At 36.6% G+C, this 20161-nt stretch overlaps 1 protein-coding gene across 1 annotated transcript in view; it reads right to left on the reverse strand.

Moving 5' to 3' along the window:
* epha8 (eph receptor A8) overlaps positions 1-19836 on the reverse strand; it is a 137679-nt gene extending 117843 nt beyond the window's left edge. The window contains exons 1-3 of the mRNA XM_055183985.2: positions 19763-19836; positions 6252-6329; positions 3229-3533 (exon numbers count right to left, since the gene is read on the reverse strand). Of these exons, the coding sequence (XP_055039960.1) occupies positions 3229-3316 (88 nt within the window). The 5' untranslated portion in view covers positions 3317-3533; positions 6252-6329; positions 19763-19836. The remainder of the gene's footprint in view (positions 1-3228; positions 3534-6251; positions 6330-19762) is intronic.
* Positions 19837-20161: the final 325 nt, after the last annotated feature.

The raw sequence follows: 20161 nt of genomic DNA on the forward strand, positions 1-20161 counted from the left end.
TTGTAATAGACTCTTCTCAAGATCCACTGATAAAAATTCAAATGGTGCTTCGGATTAAGAGGCAATCTAGAAAATTACACAGTCAAGTAATGGATGGAAATGGACTTACGGTTTAAATCTGAAAAGAAAACAAGGTATTTTTAGTTTTGGCTCTGAGAAATGTGTCTTCAGCGTGTGTTTGTCTCTAAGCAAGTCAGATGTGAAATTAATTTGGTCTATTTGCAATTCTTTCAGCATACACAAAAATATTATAATTAAACAATACAAAAAGTTGTATGTGATTCAATGATCATTTGTGATATTGTGCACCTGCTAGTGAAACACTTCTGATCGGATGCCTATAATGCATAAACCTTGTTTTCCTATTCATTATTTCATAATCACTCCATCCAAGTCTCATTCATTTTGGTCCAATGTCCTTTTTAATCAGGAAAAAAATAAAGCCACAAAACTGCACTGAAAAAAATGATTCATTGAATTTACTAAATTTTTTTAAGGTAAGGGGTTGCAATCAATTTATTTAAGCTACATAAATTGCTTGTTTCTGTCAATCTTGGCCAGGACGCTCTTGCAAAAGAGATATTTAATCTTAATGTGCTCTCTTTCCTGGTAAAATAAAGGTTTAATAATAATTCTAATAATAAAAACATTTAAAGAAAAGTTTTATATTTTATTTTACTTTACTAATCTTTTTTGTTTAAATGTAGCTTAAATAAATTGATTGCAACCACTTATCTTAAAAAATTTAGTAAATTCAATGAATCATTTTTTCAGTGTGGCAATACGATTCAGCAACGTTATTATGGCCGCACAGAAACATCACAGCATTTCAAACTCAAACACTTGTACAAAAGCTGTTTTTAGGCCAGGGGAAATGCTTTTCAAAACACTTTCATACAGCTTAAAGAAACAATTTTAGCAAAACACCAATGTGGGATTAAAAAACATGAAGTTATTCTGAATTTGCAAACAAGCATTTACGAGTCTCCCAAATCGAGAGCGCCAGTGTTTCGTGTTTTGTGTTTTCTTTAGTCCTTGCAATTTGTTACAAATTTCTGACGAGATGTTTTCGAATGTGTTGGGTTTTAAATTAAAGGTGAATTTGACAGGTTTATTTCTCTTACAGTATATCTTGTTGACCTCTTGTTTGGCTTGTCTACAGTATTTTTATCTCTCTCTCCCTCCCTCACCTCAGCGGACTTTACGCTGTATTGAACAGTTTGTGACAGAGAGCGGAGAGGCAGAAATCGCACGCAAACCCTGTGTTCACTTAGTGTGTCTGAGCGTAACATCCGTGTCAAACTGTGACTCCGCTCCGCACGCAAACCCTCTCTGATGTCTGAAGCACTGAGATGAAAACATGTCATGACTGAAGTGTAAGGGAAGGTCAAGAGGTCACGACTGCTTCCCATCCTCATAATAAACGTGCATGATACTGTATAATAATATGTATATATGAGATATATATGAAAATATGAATGTAAATAAAATAAATAATCTGTGAAGGATGCCAATACTTCAGAATCGCTGTTTGCAAACAGAGCTCCTCCAGATCTCAGAGTCCATGATAAAAATATGCAAATACATACATACATATATATATATGTGTGTTCCTGTATAGCTCAAAGCATTGCATTTGCAGCGCAAAAGGTCATGGGTTCGAACCCAGGGAACATACATACTGATAAAAATGTATAGCGTGTAATGCACTGTAAGTCGCTTTGGATAAAAGCGTCTGCCAAATGCATGAATAAAAAAATCATAAATATATTGTGTAAAATGTATTTGTAAATGTGGTAATATATTTTATACGTTTTAAAATAAAAAAAAACTTAAAATAAAAGAGTTTATTTGTAAACGTAGCAACTTTTTTAAGGGAAGCTAATTTAATCAATTTAAGCTCATTAACATTCATATAAAACGTGTAATTCATGCACATACAGTTTTGTATGTCTAGATACTGTATTAATTAACAGCATCTTAACCCTTTAGACTACAAATGTTTACAAACCTTTGAGGTTCACAATATATTAAATTAATGGATTTTTTATTTCGTTTATAATAAAGGAAATTAATTATGTAAATATGCATTGGGATTGAATAAAGATGCTGACAATATGTTTTTATTGTATGGTTCAGTGTCTGTTTAAACATAATGTACATGTTTACCTTCCTTTCAAATACCAGGCAACATCATTTCAACAGATTTCATAAACTTACATAAAATATTTATGTAAACACTAGTTTAGCATAATATACGAGTACTTGTTAAAGTTTTTAATGTAAGTAATCTCTCAATTTTGTATTAGACCGATAGCTTGGGAGTACTCGGGTTGGGAAAAGTAAACAAGCACTGATTTCAACAAATAAAACAATGATTTAAAAAATATATTTAGTAATAATTATCAGACCTTTTGCCAACCCTTGCTGATATACAAGCCAACTTTAAAATATAGCATTGCAGGGTACTTTCTGTAAAATGATGGACATCAGAAATCCTATACATTCTCCTCATGTGTATGTTATTGATTCACAAGGCTGTACATTATTATGAAAAGACAATTGTCTAGTACAAAGACATCAGGTTTTAACATTCACAGACCACCAACACTCAGCCAAACCAAGGACTAAAAAGTGCAAAATTTTCTCTGAAATGCTTTGCAATAAGTTTCATTAAGAACAATACTTTACAAAACATATACAATGTGTATTCAATTATATAACACTTCAAAGATCATAGTTGTTTTAATATTCATGCAAACACACCGATATTGAATTTACAAATGAAGAAAGTTTGATGTTATAAAAAGACACCGGGGGGCTCAATATAGCCCACAATAGTTTAAAGTGATTAAACCTCTTATTCCTGCCACACTGCGCTTTTTGGCAAACTCACAAAATTTGATTAACTGAAATATACAGATTTAATATATGATGGCACAAATGTATGTCTATGTTATCACAGCGATTATTAGGGCAAAGTCTCATTTAATACACAGTGACAGATTAATCAGTCTATTCACTATATCTCGGTTACACACACGCATGCACGCACACACGCATCAAAACTGAGATGCAAGACCTTTCAATAAGTTTCTCCAAAGGTACACTGACATGTCCACAACCAAGTTTTCTGAGATCTAATAGAGATTTAAAGGTATATACGTATTGCACTGTGTAGTGTCAACTATAAGACAGCAAAGACTCCCATCATTATAATGCACATACCTTCATTGCTGGACGTTCCTCTGGAGCCCAGGACCTGTATGGATATAGTCCACACTAACAGGGGCAGCAGCCCCGGGTCCGATGCCATCGTGTGAATGTGGAGCCAGCGCTGGAGGAGAATCTCTCTCTCCCTCTGTCTCTCTCTCTCTCTCCCTCTCCCTCACTCGCTCGCTCTCTCACGCTCTCTGCCAGTGTAGAAGCAGAGCGGTAGTCGTCTCTATCAGGAACTGCTTTCAAAACTGCCTGCCTGCACTCGGGCACATGTAACACCACCAGGCGCAGAGTGGGGGCGTGTTCACTGCTGCCTGTCAGAGAGAGCAACCAATCATGACGCAGGGTTTGGATTATGCATGATGCTCATTTTGCATGCAGCACATCTCTCATCTTGGCCACATTCTTGTACATGAAGAATGTTGTTTTGTACATAAGATTTAGTTTAAAGATAATAAATCAATTATTATTGGTTCAAGGTAAATATATTGTGGCATGAATTTAGTGTCAAAAATTTTGGAAAAGTTGACACAAAATAGAAAAACTCAACCTCGTGTTATTGTATTCAAAACCTGACTCATTTTCTTCCCTCTATGTAACATAAACGCAGATGTTAGACTGGATGTTAGATACTGATGTTCTTTATTTGCTTTCATTGCATCTTTAATTCGAGTGAATGCCAGAAACACTGTTGCCTTTGCTCAACAATATTTTATTACCAAATGATGTTACTGCACATTTACAGTATAGCATTTTACAGGAATGCTTTAAATCTTATATCTGCAAAACATATTATACTGTGGATCAAGTTTTATCAAATAGACTTCCTCACATAACAAATAAAAGCAGAAATGAGTTCAATTTCATATCAGTGCCTTATTATTTATGAACAGAAAGGCACCTCAGACGCTATCGTCTGATAGATTTTCTAAATAAAAGCTTCAGGCAGAGATAAAATAATGTTTGCATATCGAGTTGTAGCCCATCTGTACTGAGAGTGTTGCTTGTGGTGATATCTGATTCAATATCTGATAAACTGGAGTCAGTATTTGCGTTTTTGACATTGATGCAACTTAATCTATAAGAAATCTCTTTCTCTGCTGGTGTTGTTTTTTTTTTAAACACCATTATTGTGTTTTGCATGCAGAATTTTGCCAATTTTAGAATATAAAGTTAAGATTTTTTATTTTGGGGTGAACTATCCCTTTATCTACTGCAATGAAGGAAATACAATTATTATAGACTCCAAAAGTTTTATGGTCACAAATGTGGCACTGTATATGCTCTAAAAAATGCTGAGGTATTTTTCAACCGAGCATTGGGTCAAAATGGGACGAGCCCAGCCCCCGTTGGGTTGTAATTTAACCCATGCTGGTTTATTTCAAATCAAATGCTGGGTTGTTTTAAATAAAATATATGTTTTCTGGGTTAATTTAACACAACAGGCTGAGTTCATCCCTTTTTGACCCAACACTGGGTTAAAAAAACAGCATTTTTAGAGTGTATGCAGTGGCGTGTTTATCATTATATAAGGAAAAATGTAGGCAATGTTGGGGGCCCCAGGTCATTGGACTTTGCTTGGGGCCCCCAAACCCCAACATTGCCTACAATTTTCCTTAAAATTACATAACATTCAGGAATATTCATAAACCGTATATATTTTACTTTGAACTGCATAACAGAACACAAAATTGGGGCCTGTAGGGTTCGTGTTTTGCATGGTGGGTAAACACGCTACTGGGTATATTAAAGCAATAAGCCCTGCGAAGCAGTGGGTTACCAGTGCATTTTATAACAGCTAAGGCACGACGCAAAGCTCTTTAGCTGTTATAAAATGCACTGTTACACCACTGCTTTGCGGGGCTTATTGCTTTTATAAAACTGTTACTTCATATGCATAGCAGGATTAGCATAAAATAAAACACAAATAAGTTGTAATTATATTAGTACAAATATTACTCTTCCGCCAAACAAAGTAGTTCCTCATTATCAAAATTGGCTGCAACAGAGCGCAGTTCTCAGGCAACACAGACGCAGCAAATACACAATGAAAATATGATTAAAGACTGTGGTGTTTATTTTCATAGATCAACATTCATCTAATTTATACATTAACATTTATATCGTATAACTGTTGAAGTGATCCAATAAGTTTGGAAGCATGCTTAACTCTTTACCCATCAGCGTTTTTTTTAAGTTGCCACCCAGTTTTAGTTTAATGGCTTACAGAAAAATTATCTTCTTTAAATAAACAAAAAATATATCAAATGAAAGAACAGCCTACGCTGTAAAAAAAACCCTTAATTTGTTCTCATTTTCAGCTAACAACTGAGATAATAAAATTTTTGTGAAGAACTTTTGTAAGATATCAGATTCAGAGCCACAATCAAAACTTGCACGGTGTTTAAGTGTTGAGTGAATGTGCAAGTGTTTAAGTTGGGTAAGATCGCCACCCAGTGGATAATAGCGGAAATATGAATTTGAGGTAGAAACTCCTCAGGGAACGTTTTCTCTTTATTGATGAGAAGACTCAACAATATATATTGACATTTATCTAGATATCACCATTAATTGTGCGATTTATACAAATTAAAAATATGATTAAAGACTGTGGTGTTTATTTTCATAAATCAGTACGCAGCAACAGTGGCGCAGTGATACTCCTTGAACCATGGGGTTACCAGGGTATTTTATCACGGCTTAGAACGCGTTTCAACCAATCAGAATGAAGAACCGGAACGGGCCGTTTTATAAGGCACATTTTTCAAATGCTATTCAACCATGCAGAATTCAAAGCCATTGTAAACCAAGCACAATAATATAAAAAATACATTAAGTGCACCCTAAAAATGCTGGGTTATTTTTAACCCATAGTTGGGTCAGAAATGGCACAAACTAAACCATTATTAATTAACCTATTTTTTAACCGATGGTTGGGTCAAATATAGACAGATTTTGGGGTTTGTCCCTTTTTGACCCAACTAGGGGATTAAATACCCAGAGTATTTTCATTTTATCTTAAATTATTTCACCTTAATCTAGTATCTCTGCCTTGGAGAGACACTCGCTGGTCTTCTATCATCTGAAGTGTTGCAGCTGGACACATGAATCTGATATAAAAGAGGAAGAAGAGAGATGAGAAGAAGAGAGATTCAGAGCCAAAGCGACACAGCATCTCGCCTGCCAATGTGTTTCCCGCTCTGTTTGAGAATACAGGAGAGATGTTGTGCTGGGTTACAGATATCGCTCTTCACCCCTCTGCCCGGCCCTTCATGAACAATATACCTATGTGCAAGAAGTGCAAGATCATTTACATTAATGCCTTTGCCAGATACTTTTGTTTATGCAATGCATACAATCTATACATTTTCATTTAATGGGAATCAAACTCACAACCTTTGCGCTGCTAACCTACTGATCTACCAAGTGAGCTACAGACACACAAGATATTTGGAGTGTCTGTTTATGCATTCAGGTCACGTGAGATCTTATATATCCTATTTAAATAATGAAGAACCATTTTGGGCTGAATAGTTTAATAAAAAAAGCGTAAACACCCAAAGAACCCTTCTGTTCAGGGTTGCATAACGATTAACCGCGATTGCAGAATAAAGATTTTTGTTTACATCATATGTGTGTGTACTGTGTATAATAACTTTGTATAAATAAATACACACACATGCATGTATATATTTAAGAAACACATTTGTATTTTTATGTATAATTTATATAAATATAATAGGGTGGCCATTCGTGCCAGTTCCGCCGGACACATCCCGAACATGTTTTCGGGTTTGTTCTCCGGAAGTCGCGTTGCTCGACTGCATACGTCATCACATTTCAGTTAAAATACATTAAAAAATTAAGATTTATTTCTTTTAAGACATACAATCATTGTAGTTTCATTCTTACCTTGAAATGTAACGGTTGCTTTTCTGAAATTAAACCCGAAATATTAAACCTTGATGACGTATGCGGTCGACCAACACGACTTCTGGAGAGCGAACCCGAAAACATGTTTGGGACATGTCCGGCGGAACTGGCATGAATGGCCACCCTAAAATATAAATACTTCATATATAAATATTTTTTCTTCAAATTATACATGCATGAGTGCATATTTATATATACATAATTATTATTCACACAAATATATGATGTAAGCAAAAACCTTTATTCTGCAATTGATTAATCATGAGTAATTGTTATGCAACCCTACTTCTGTTTTAAACAAAAGTTCTTTACATTATAAAAGGATATGAAAATGGTTATTTTAAAGGTGTCATATGATGTAATTTCATGTTTTCCTTTATTTCTGGAGTGTTAAAAGCTAAAATGCCTCATTCAAACATGTCCTCACATATCTATGTCACTATGTGGAAAGATTTGCATAACACCGCCCGAATGTATACGTAAAGAAGAAGGTGTACCTGTTATTCTTGCTATAGTATTTTTGGCTTCCTACCACCATGCTGTGTTTTGGTAAGGGGCGTAAGATTTTCATCACATGCTTGAGGTATTCGGCCAATCACAACACACCGCTGACCAATCAGATCACACAATGCTATTCAGAATGATGAGCTTTGTAAAAATCGACGCGCTTTAGAAAATGACAGGGCATAGAGAAGCAACAATAATGTACGTTATGTGAAAAATAATGTGTTTTTTGAACCTTAAACCAAATGACATATCGTGAGTCTCACTCACAATAGTTTTCTCCTTTTTATGTAAACCTCGTGCATGCAAAAGACCGCTGGAAAACAGACCAATCTCAACATATCACCAACAGTGACGTTACAGTCGAGATCTACGCCCCCAACATTAAATTACACATTTAATTCATTACAATGTTGTTACAATGGTAAAAACAAAGTCTGTTGACTGTTGAGTTAGCGCTATATGCTAGTTAATGCTATATGCTAGTTAATGCTATTATGATAGCATTTAGGCTGGAGTTCTACTATTGACGTTACAGTTACACTTTGCAGGTCCATACTGAAAAAAAAACACAAACTTACCACTCAGAAATGTCCATTAACAATCTCCAAACAATTGATTATTCCTCAAAATCTGATACAGACTCAAACATAAGATCTGTTTACACACACAGAAAGCTACTGAAGGAGAAACAGCCAATCAGAGCAGAGCTCAACATTATTATTCATGACCCTTTCAAATAAAGTAATAATAGACCATTTCATTCTAAAGGCAAATTCTAGGGTTGTAAATGGACATGTTAAAACGTTTCTGGATCAATTCTGCACTTAAAAAACCATAAACCTTCTATGTAGATACCAGATAACAATTTAACATATTATTTTAATGCATTCTTCGGCACTTTTAAGACTAAATGGTTCTTTAAACAGATGATAAGTATAAATCATTTTGCACTGAAGCTGAGATCATCTAAAGCATTACAATTGTGTTTAAGTAGTGTTAAAAAGGTATATGCTTTATAAGGATGAATGACTAAATCAAACATATTGATTCTGTACAAATACATTTCATTGCAAATTTAGCCCTGAAATATGCAAATATGTTTCAGAAAAGCAAATGTGCTAATCCTCAGTGTTTTATGGCCAAGGGTTTTTTATTTGTTATTCCACAGCCTCATGTCACACAAATCAAATGTTTATAGGCATCACACCAGCCTACATATTAACATGCATGTTGCTTAGGGTATATTGCATGAAGATTGTTTCAATAAATGGCCATTTGTACAAATAAAGGTGCTCACAGAAGGACGATTTTCGAAAGCATTCAGTCAAACACACAACTTCACGAACAAAAATCTATACACAAAACCTCTAAACCTGCCTTATATCACTTCATATTCTGAGTGCTGAAAAGATAAAAGACAGCCATTGTGCTGTACTTCAGTGCTAAAACAACATCCAGTACATTAAACAGATAGACCGAGAGAGAGAGAGAAAGATAGAGAGAGCATGTGAATGTGTAATCAGTGTTAAACATGTGTCTTACCTCTCCTAACCAAACCCCTTCATTAAAATCAAGAACATTTCAATTCTGTTTCGAGTGAGCTTTGTTTTCTGGCAAACTGTCAATGGAAGATTATTATTAAAACACAATCCAAATTACAACCCTGCAACTACATCTGGGGAAGAATATGTGCGCTTTTATCAAACACAGCTGAGGCACACGTTGACAGACTGAGTCGGCCAGACATGTTTTCTGTCAACACCATCACAGTGTCGATGAGTCCCAAGTTGGATTTAACACATAAACTTAGCGGTTACATTCAAGTGACAACCAAGCACTCTTTCTCTCGTGTCCTTATGATGCAGCATACGGTTCACACCAGCCAGGCGTGGGTTTGCCTCCAGGTGTTTAATAAACTCCATCACAATGGTGGGTGAGGACCTGACGTGCACGTGTGCTTGATGGGCGCTCAGGCAGAGCGGTTGGCACACGGCAGTCTTGAATTACCTGCCCGGCTACCCCGGCCTGCCTATGGCACTGGGCAGCAGATGGTTCGGGTCACTATGAGGGTCTCGGACACCGAGTGACTTCTATATATAAACCAAGAGTGACACGCTTGTGAAACTATAAACTTTGTAATTGTTTTATTGATTAATCACATGGCTAAAGGAGCTGTATTTTGTTTCTTATAAAAATGTTTTAGCATTTTAGTGCATGGATGCATCATGGCACGTATTATTGTCCTACGTCAGGAATAACTGGCAGGACTTTGTTGCCATTACATCATCGCGAAGTGCAACTTTATTTAAAGAAGCAGTTCACCCAAAATGAAAACTCTCACATTATATTGCATAGACATCTATATTATATATAAAAATGCTGGAAATATGGAAAAATCTAAATGTTCATTTAAATCAATGAGTTGGACAGAAGCGTGCTTAAAATCAAATCGAACCAGAAACATTTAGGTGACAAGCTCAACTTTCTAACGATTAAGCCATGACTGCCCCCAAGGTTCACAACAACAGATATTTATTTCATGTTTAGGTGATCTATTCCTTTAAAAAAACAAGGGAATGAAAGAGCTTCATCCAAGCCGTCTCCAGGTGTTAACAGCGGCAAGAGGGCATGGCACACGTCACAATGAAGATCCACACCTTATGGTGTCCGGTCCTCCAGATGGAGCGTGCGCTACACAGGAGAAGCCTGTTCTCATCAAAGACTAATGTGAAGTTTTAATCAAACGCTGTCCGCAAACCAGACCAAACACTGAAGGGATGAAATCGTCCGGGTCAAATTGAGTTCAAACAGCCACTCAAAGGCTTCCCGAAATTACCGCCAACTTCAAACGCACCAGCAAATCACTTTCTCCATGCCGCGATTCAATGCCAATTTAAGCTAATCACATTGGGAAGCCCTACAGCTCTGCTAACCGTGACGAAGGTACAAAATCACCAGAATTCTCTCAAAACAAGACAGAGCTTAACATAACAGAAACACAGAGCGGCTTTATTTCTCACATGGTATTAACAGAGATGTAAACAAGCTAATCTGCAAATGCAACTTTTGTTTTGATTTATATCACTGCTAAATGCTATGATGCTAAAATCAAAGAGAATTTTATCTTTCATGGGGAGAGCGGGGTAAGGCGTCACACTTTTCACACTGTCTAACATTTACTGAGCACCATATATCACGATGGTATACATCTCATACTAAATAAAAGAAGGAAGTCTTGCGCACATATGTTGTATTTATTACATTTTCATATCTTATTTCATTAGAGTTGTAGACTAATGAATAGAGAATATTCACTTCTGAGAATTTGCCCCATCGACGATTCAATTGTAACACTAGATTATCTAAAAAGAAGATCACAACTTAATTGTGATTATTGATTTTTGATTTTTAAAGGGATATTCCACTTTTTTGAAAATATGCTCATTTCCAGCTCCACTAGAGTTAAACATTTGATTCTTACTGTTTTGGAATCCATTAAGCTGATCTCCGAGTCTGGTGGTACCACTTTTAGCATAGCTTAGCACAATCCATTGAATCTGATTAGACCATTAGCATCGCGCTAAAAATAACCAAAGAGTTTAAGTATTTTTCTTATTTAAAACTTGACTCTTCTGTAGTTACATCGTGTACTTAGACTGACGGAAAATTAAAAGTTGTGATTTTCTAGGCAGATATGGTTAGGACTAGGGCTGGGTATTGGCAAGGGCCTCACAATATGATACATATCACGATACATGTGTCATGGTACAATGTATCACGATGCGATACAATACGTTGCATGTTGCGATACATTGCAATACTTTTTCTTTTTTCATATCAAAAATGTAAAAAATAGAGCTGACTTTTTTTTTACTTTTTTTAAGTCAAAGTGCTTCCACACGTCGACTTTGAAGGCTGCAGGTGTTTTTAAACTTTCTGCCATTTTCTCACTCCCGCTAACTTCTGAGACATTAAAAAAGTGGAATGTCCCTTTAAATTCAAACCAATACTGGAAATATTAATTCTAGGGGCCCTATTTTAACGATCTGAAACGCAAGTGCGAAGCGCAAAGGGCAAGTGACTTTGTGGGCGGATCTTGGGCGCTGTTGCTATTTTCACGGCGGGAGAAAATCGCAGGCGCAAATCAATAAGGGGTTGGTCTGATGTAGGTTCATTATTTATAGGTGTGGTTTGGGCGTAACGTCAAATAAACCAATCAGAACGCTATCCAACATTCCCTTTAAACGCAAGGGCGCAAGTTCCATGGCGGGTTGCTATTATTATGACGGATTTACCAGGCGCACGCCAGGAGCAGTTCACAGCCGAGGAGACCCACGTTCTTGTAAGAGCAGTCAAAGACAGAGAAGTTGTTTTGTATGGGGATGGGAGAAACCCGCCCAAATCAGCGTCGGTTAAACAGGCGTGAGAGGAAATAGACACAATTGTCTCATTAGCTGGCTTCCCCATCATTGCGCCAAGCGCTACAATGATGTCAGGAGACGGGGGAATCCCAAGCTTGCCAGCATAAATCGGGCTCGCCGTGTAACGGGAGGTGGATCTGTCTCTACACATGACCTGACGCCAGCAGAGGACATCGCTGCGTCCACCCTCACCTCTGAAAGCCAAGAAACGCAAGCAGTCCAACCCCAAAGTACACTTACAAATCAAGTTCACATACATTAAGGTTTCTTATGAAAACATTTTAATTATTATTTACATAAAATAAACGTAATACAGCCACACAACAAACTTATGAAAATATTTTAATCGTTATTTGCATGAGAATTTTTTTAACGTAGCCACACAATACATAACAACTATCACCACAATGCTCACCACAATGATTTCCCTTATCTCATGTGTTAATATTTTTTATTGTAACAATTTATGATTTGCAAAAATAACTGTTGCATCTGTGTAGATTAGATAAGCAATGCACGTTGTGCACGCTATACATTATGGTCAAGCATGCGCCCTTAAAATAGCATAATGAACTACGCGCAACTGACTTTAGACTAGTTTTTTTTGGTCAGTGGCGCAATTGTTTTTTGAAACTGCAAAATAGCATCAGGGATGGTTTGCGCTGGAACACGCCTCCTGTTTTGCGCTGAACCGCCCAGGGAGCGCAAGTTAATTCCCTAGTTTGCCGACGTGCGTCTGTGGAGGGAAAAACCCACTGTGTGCCGGTGCAAAATACGAAATGATACATGCGTCACTGACAAAGTCAATTGCGCTGGTTGCAAGATAGGGCCCTAAGGCTTTTCACACTGTGCCTAACCCTGGGTTATCTTCATTCTGCTTTTAACCCTAGGTTAAGGATCGTTTCACCAACATGATCTCACGGAAAGTTGTTTAATAGTCAAGCAAAATTTGATCAACTTATTTGTGTCCATGGCACAAAATTCAGCTTTTTTCGTGCCTTGAGCATGAATGCCTTTTCCGTGACACTCGCACAAATTTCTATAAATAGTTTCTCAAGTCTGTGGCACGGCTTTCTTTTTCATGTAATTTAATGTGTTGTTTTCTCATTTATTCCTATTTTTATTTTCGCATGGAGTTGGGGTCGTGCAATGCACACAAAAAACTATTTATAGAACTTTCGAGTGTCACGAAAAAGACATTCGTGCTCAAGCCACGAAAAAAAGGTGAATTTCGTGCCATGGACACAAATAAATGTATCAAATTTTGCGTGACTATAACACAACTTTTAAAATTTAGAAGCGGTGTTATCTCTGAAATTAATCCAGGGTTATGAAACCCTGCTAACCCTGCTTTTGTGTGGTTAACGCAGCATTGGGGTGGCAAATGCATGCAGTGTGAAACGAAGCAGGGTTAAAATGTTATCACCCCGATTAAACACTAATCAAGGAAGGTGTTGCTTGATAAATACCGACAGGTTTATGAGCAGGGTTTCAGACACCTGACTTAGGGTTTAGAAATGCACAGTGTGAAACGTCAGAATATGAATACCCAGGGTTAAGTATGAAAAGTGTGAAACGTGAAACAGATAACCCAGGTTACGTTAACCCGGGGTTTAGCCTAACCTGGTGTTAACTATTTCCAGTGTGGAAAGCATGTGAAGACTTGCCCCATTGAGACAACTTGCCCCAAACTGACATTGTGTTAATGTTGCCTAAATCTCAGGGTTAGCTCAACTAGGCACGTCAACTAAAGTATCAAAAGACACAATATTGTTTCCTCTACTTTGTGCAAAATAATAGTTTTTAACATTCATACCTAATAAAGTTATTTTGCATAAATTATAAAGTGATTAAAAATGAAAAAAAAAATTGTGTTAACGTAAGATTAGAGCGATCTTGACCACATGTGAACACAAAGTTGACTATAGAAGAAGTCGTAACACAAAATGGTTATTTGATTTTTAAGTCAAATAGTTATGAACAGTGTAACAAGTTACCCCTCTCTCCCCTATATATTTAGACTTGTATGTTTAAAGCGTGGGATAAACAACACGTTTATAAGATGAAGATCGATTATGGTATTTGTTTATTATATTATAAAAGGGTCACAGGTGATAGCTATGAGCAGTGGCGGCTTATGACTGCTTATCCGAGGGGTGCAAATTCAAAATATTTGTTGGTAGTGTCATGTGTGTTGCTCGTGTTTTCAAAATATGTGTTTGTTGCGTCATATGAACCATGTGCATCACGTGTTTTGTCAAAATAAGTGCCTGCTGCACACGCATCAAAACCGTTTATGATAAAAGAGACGTTCATGTTCACAAATACACGCAAGACACACCTTTAACAGTAAACTCTGATTACGCATGAGATTATGTGAGTATCTGGCAAACGCGAGCGTCTCTTTTATAATAAACCTTTTAGACACATCTGCAACAGGCACTTATTTTGACAAGACACGTGATGCACACACAATCTCTCGTCGCGCAGAACACATATTTCGAAATTACGAACCACACACATGACGGGCTACATACATGTCGTGACGAACATCGCATCGAGCACCCTCGAAAAAAGAAGTCACCGGCCGCAACTGGCTATTAGGTTCATACTGTTAAATATACCAGGACAACAAGAAATGAGTCAAGGTGCTGTATATTCAGGGTACAGAAGTGTTTTTTTCCATTAAAGAACAACTATGGTCCAATTTACTTTTCCTTTGGTGTGTAAGTGTGTATTAGTACATGTTAGCGATATGCAAAAGGTACAAACCCCAAATTGGCCATTCAAAAGTAGCCATCAATCCTGACAGATCAGGCTGTGACCCCACATCCAGCAGAAACAGAACGATCAGTCACATGACATTTATGGCTTATGCGACTGGCTGAAAAAATTAGATATCATGATTCTCATCTTGCTTTCAGAGGAGAAACCGCCCTTGAGATGAATGGGAATGCTAACATATGGCTCTCTCCAGGTCCCTTCATTTTTACAGACGTCCTCGAGGTGACTGGATGTGTTTTACATGCATCACAAACACATTTTAACATTAATGATTTTAATCTGCCATCGCATCTGCAAAGACTCCATTAACGCTTTTCATAACTCATAATTATTAATTAAGGAGACGGCAGAATGCTAATATGACTGCTAATATGCCCTTTAAAAATAAAAATGTAGATTTAAATGTGATTAATAAGCCACAGATCCTCGTAGCTCTTATCAGAGATGACAGTCTGAGAAGATCCAAAACTGCATTCATTACTATCCTGACAGCTGAATCGGCAACCGTGATCAATGTGACATTCAATGTTAACCCTCTGTAAAAATCAATCACCTTGAAAATCTCACATTTGTGAACTGTGTATACAGCGATGACAGTTATCATCAGGTGAACTTATGACAGACTCCTCAAGTCTTAAAGGGACAGTAAGTAGGGTTTTAAGTGTTTTATTAATTAAAATCAATGTCTTTATTCATAAATATGTCCTTGTTGGTGTCAAATGACTGATCTGACTTTTCTTTGTAAGCTAAGAATTTCTTCTCTTTACTTACATTGAACAGGTAAGACCAAGGAGGCTTCCATGTCGTTCCACCATACTGATAAACTATAATTGCAGAGATGGACAAAAAGCACTAGCCTACCAATACGTTTCCACAATGCGTTTTCATTCAGAACAAGTGAACTAGCTGAAACGGACAAGGAGATCAGTGATTACATAACGGCTAACGTAGTTGCAACACGCATTTGGAAAAGCGAGGCACTAGAGAGCACTATTTGTTTGAATGCAAAGTACAATTTCACCACTAGATGGGGTAAATCCTACTCCTCAACATTATATAACATTTTAGATTACAAACAGGCGCCCTCATAAGATTCCATAATAGAATTTTGGATAATAATGGAATAGCTCCAGCGAGCGCACATGGCGGGACGCCGGCGGCGTGAGCGCGCTGAGCGAGCAGGTACAGTTGTTGTTATAGTACGCACACTGTTGTCGTCGAAAGATGGATAAAGCAAAAGCTTTTGGGGGCGAAAAATACAAAAAGAAAGAGGGAAAAGGAGATGGAAGCACGAAGTAAAGCGTTCTCTTGACACTGGAACCTATTGTAATGTTACGTTTGTGTTTTTTATTCGGAGTCGTTTGGTGCGCGATGAGACAGCCCTCTCACATCATATTGCTTAGTTGATCTGTCGGGTGTGCAACTCATGTTTACACTGTTGTTTTGCACAGCCATTTAAAACTAAGAAAAAAATGATTTACATGCAACTGCAAAATAGAGCCATTCTGTGTTTCAAAATCCAGATTCATTAAATTCAAGCAGATATACAGAGAAAAGTTAAACATTTTACATTTTTCAAAAGAGGCCATTTTCGGCTTCTGTTTCGGTTAGGTGAATCCTAAATTTTCGGTTTCGGAACAGAATTTTTTTATATCAGCACATTACTAATTGCAGCCAAATGGGGGTTTAAATTAAGGCTAGCTTAAAGGGATAGTTCACTTTAAAATGAAAATTCTGTCATCATTTACTCATCCTCATGTTGTTGTAAACCTGTATGATTGTTTTTCTCTAATGAACACAAAAGCTGATATTTTGAGAAATGATGGTAAACACACAGCAGTAAGTGACCATTGACTTCCATAGTAGGAAAAAAATATTTTGGAAGTATTGTGATAAATGACTTAGAAAATACTTTGATAAATGATGGTAAGCACACAGTTGAGAGTATACCCATTAAATTCCATAATGTTTTTTTATTCCTACTATGGAGGTCTGTGGTCACGTGCTGCTGTGTGTTTACCATCATTTCTGAAAAATCCCCTTTTGTGTTCATCAGAAAAAATAAAATCATACAAATTTACACGAGGACGAGTAAATGATGACAGAATTTTCATTTTAAAGTGAACTATCCCTTTAATATGCAAAAACGAGGTTGCGGAGCTAAAAACTGGAAAACAAAAGGTAGCATGCCATGTACAATAAATGACAATAATTTGGAAAACAACTAATGTAATATCTCTGGTTTACCATGGAATCATTTATAGATTTGCTACCAAACTTGGAGGTTGGCAAATATTAATCTTAACAGACTGGTTAGTGTTTGCTAACTTTATTAATTAATGTTGTGTGTGTATGTATTTATGTGTGTGTGTGTGTGTGTGTGTGTGTGTGTGCCATATTTGTACTTTTTAAAATCCAAACTGTGAATGTTTTTTTTGGGGGGGCGCCAAAATTGTTGCTGCATACCCCTCTGGCACGGGGTAGTTGCGCCCCTGGTCCCAAGCGGGTTGATGTTAAATATCACATATACATAAAAAATCTAATTTCTGATAAACATAATCATACCATAATTGGCAATTGTAGATAAAGCAAAAATCTCCCAAAAATGACCCCTGACATTTTGCTCTGATAATGTCATTTGGAGAAAGAGTCTGTGCAGTTAAGAGTCTGCACAAATTACGATGTCACTCATTTTTAATAGAATTGTATAAACTAACTAAAAACCAAACTTAGCGAAACAAACATTTAAAAGTGTATCAGTGTGATAAGAAATAACTAAAATAACAATAACTATCTTTGGAAAAAATTATTTGATGTTGAATAAAAAGTTTGGCTCATATCCCATTCGTTTACATAAAGAGGACGGGATTTATGACCCTGCAGCAGCCACTAGGTTTTGACTTCACTTTTCAGGACGTGTGGCACGCCTGTTTGTGGTACATAAGAAAAATTGTAAAGTTTGAAATATTAAAGTTTGACATTAACATGATGAGGTATGCTACACCTTTATTAAACTATTTTCACCGCAAGCACTTCATCTACCTTCATTTACTTCTCTTTATGTATAACAATTCATCTAGCGTGTTGTCGAGCTAACCAGTGACCATTCAGCCAAATACAAACTGAAGTACTTTCTCATCTTTTTTTGAGTCACTCTTAAGACCAGACAAGGTCTACACTTATTCAAACATTTAAACAAAACGACAGATGGTGCATTCAAGCTTTGTACTTATGACCTTGATGCCATGTTTGTACCAGACAGCACATAAAAAATCTCTATTTAGTACACTAGTCAACTTTTGAAGTGGATCAAAAAAGTTCATCAAAGTTGTTTTAAGACAAGAACGAGTATTGTTCAAAATAGACAACTTTCATGAAAGGTTTTCATCCACTTCAAATCTATAATTGAACAGTCGCAGTATATACAGTGATCTAAAGAGTATAAGACACTTTGAAGTTGACTGTGACTTCACAAATCAACGTAAAAATGACCTTAAACCAGCTGCTTAAAGGTATGAGCTAATGCAACGATATTGAGATGTTTTTTAAGTATGACTTGAATGAAAATGAAACATTTTATATTGGTCAAGTCAAATGTATTTTTATAGCGCTTTTTTACAATGTTGCATTGTTTCAAAGCAGCTTTACATGAAAGACGAAAAACCATATAGAAAATGGGACCGTTATTAAAGGGCACAATAATAAACCACACAAAAACATTGTATTACACCAAACACACAAAATAATGTTGCTTTTAGAAACGTAATAAGACAGTAATAAGTTAAATTTCATTCCATTGCATTTATTTTAATATAGGGCACAATTATTTTTGCTTAAAATAAAGAATAAATAAAAGTGACGAGTCCAAATAATTTTATGTGAAAATCGACATTATGCCACATATGCTGTCAATAGAGCATTGAACCATATATTCAATGTACTGTAGGCTATTCAATCTTGTTTTGGACTTCATACCAGTCTATAAAACTGAAGCGGACGTCTGTGACATTATTAAGCTTTCTCTTTAATAAGGGGTTGTGTGTTACATCTCAGCTCTAAAAAGAGAACGTTTGTATTGTGTAAATGTGAATACACATCACAACAAATGAACTGTCCAGTTAAGCTGTTCAGCCGTTCAGATTTACTCTCTCATTGATTTGCATCTCAATGACTAAAAAAAAACCACACAAGCATTTATTTATTTAAGCACTTAAGTCTGCATTTGCAAGTAATATACGTTGTTAGCTTTTCTGTAGCGTTTCTCTTGATTGGATTAAACCAAGGGTGGACAAACACCACGACCACCCTCATTTTCGATCTTCTTCACCCTATTTCTGTTTTTATTCTAATAGCGATGTTGAAAGATTGCCTCATCTCCCTCAAAGACACCGAAAGCTTCCTTGCGTGAAAGTGCCAGGACTCAAAATTCAAAGTAGTGATTAATGTAGTCTTCCTCATAGACTGTGAAAATGAGCTCCTGGCTCTATTGAACATGACACCGTGCTCGGTAGGGATTCTTACAAACTGTAAATACCACACAGACATGTGTACTCATGTGATAACACCGCTGCCCTCATGAATTTAGCTGACCAACCTGGGAATTAAACATGGAATTTGCAAAATTGGACAAGCCCCTAAATAAAAGTCACAGATAAAATAGAATAACAATAGCTTAACTTGTGATGGTGTAAGGTACGCGTGCAATTAAATTAAAACACGTATGCCATACAAATGTCTCCTTCAGAGCTTCATGTGGCAACACATTTGTGTTTAATCCCCGGCTTTACCTCCACAACAAAATGAGCAATAACATAAATGTCAAGCAAATGGAGTCTGGCTCGTCTCATATTTGATACTGTGGCTGTTTTTTGTTTGGTAAATGTTTTCAATTCACTCACCTTTGTGGCAAAGATAACTTCAAAGCTCTTCATTCATGCATTCAGTTCGAGTTATCCGATCGGCGGATGCAATCCCAAAATGTCCAACGCATCCTTTCTGCTCTTTCTCATAAAGGTTATGCACCTGGAGAGAGTTTATCATTAGGGGTTAATTATCACTTTATCATCGGCAAAAAGTGATGTTTTGCTATAAGTTATGGGCATTAAACTCCTTTCTAATTATGATTAATGACACTGAGACGACACTTAGGCTTCATATTCATTCATTGAGGTTAAAAAAGACTGAGCTAATTATGTGTCGGCACATTTTTTACCTTCTTTAATGGCTTTATCACCGTGTGTCACACTCAGTGGAGAATAAGTGGTGTTGCTCAACAAACCCCAAACCTTAAGTATTTA

This window comes from Misgurnus anguillicaudatus, chromosome 14, assembly GCF_027580225.2.
Source record: "Misgurnus anguillicaudatus chromosome 14, ASM2758022v2, whole genome shotgun sequence".
NCBI classification, from domain to species: Eukaryota; Metazoa; Chordata; class Actinopteri; order Cypriniformes; family Cobitidae; genus Misgurnus; species Misgurnus anguillicaudatus.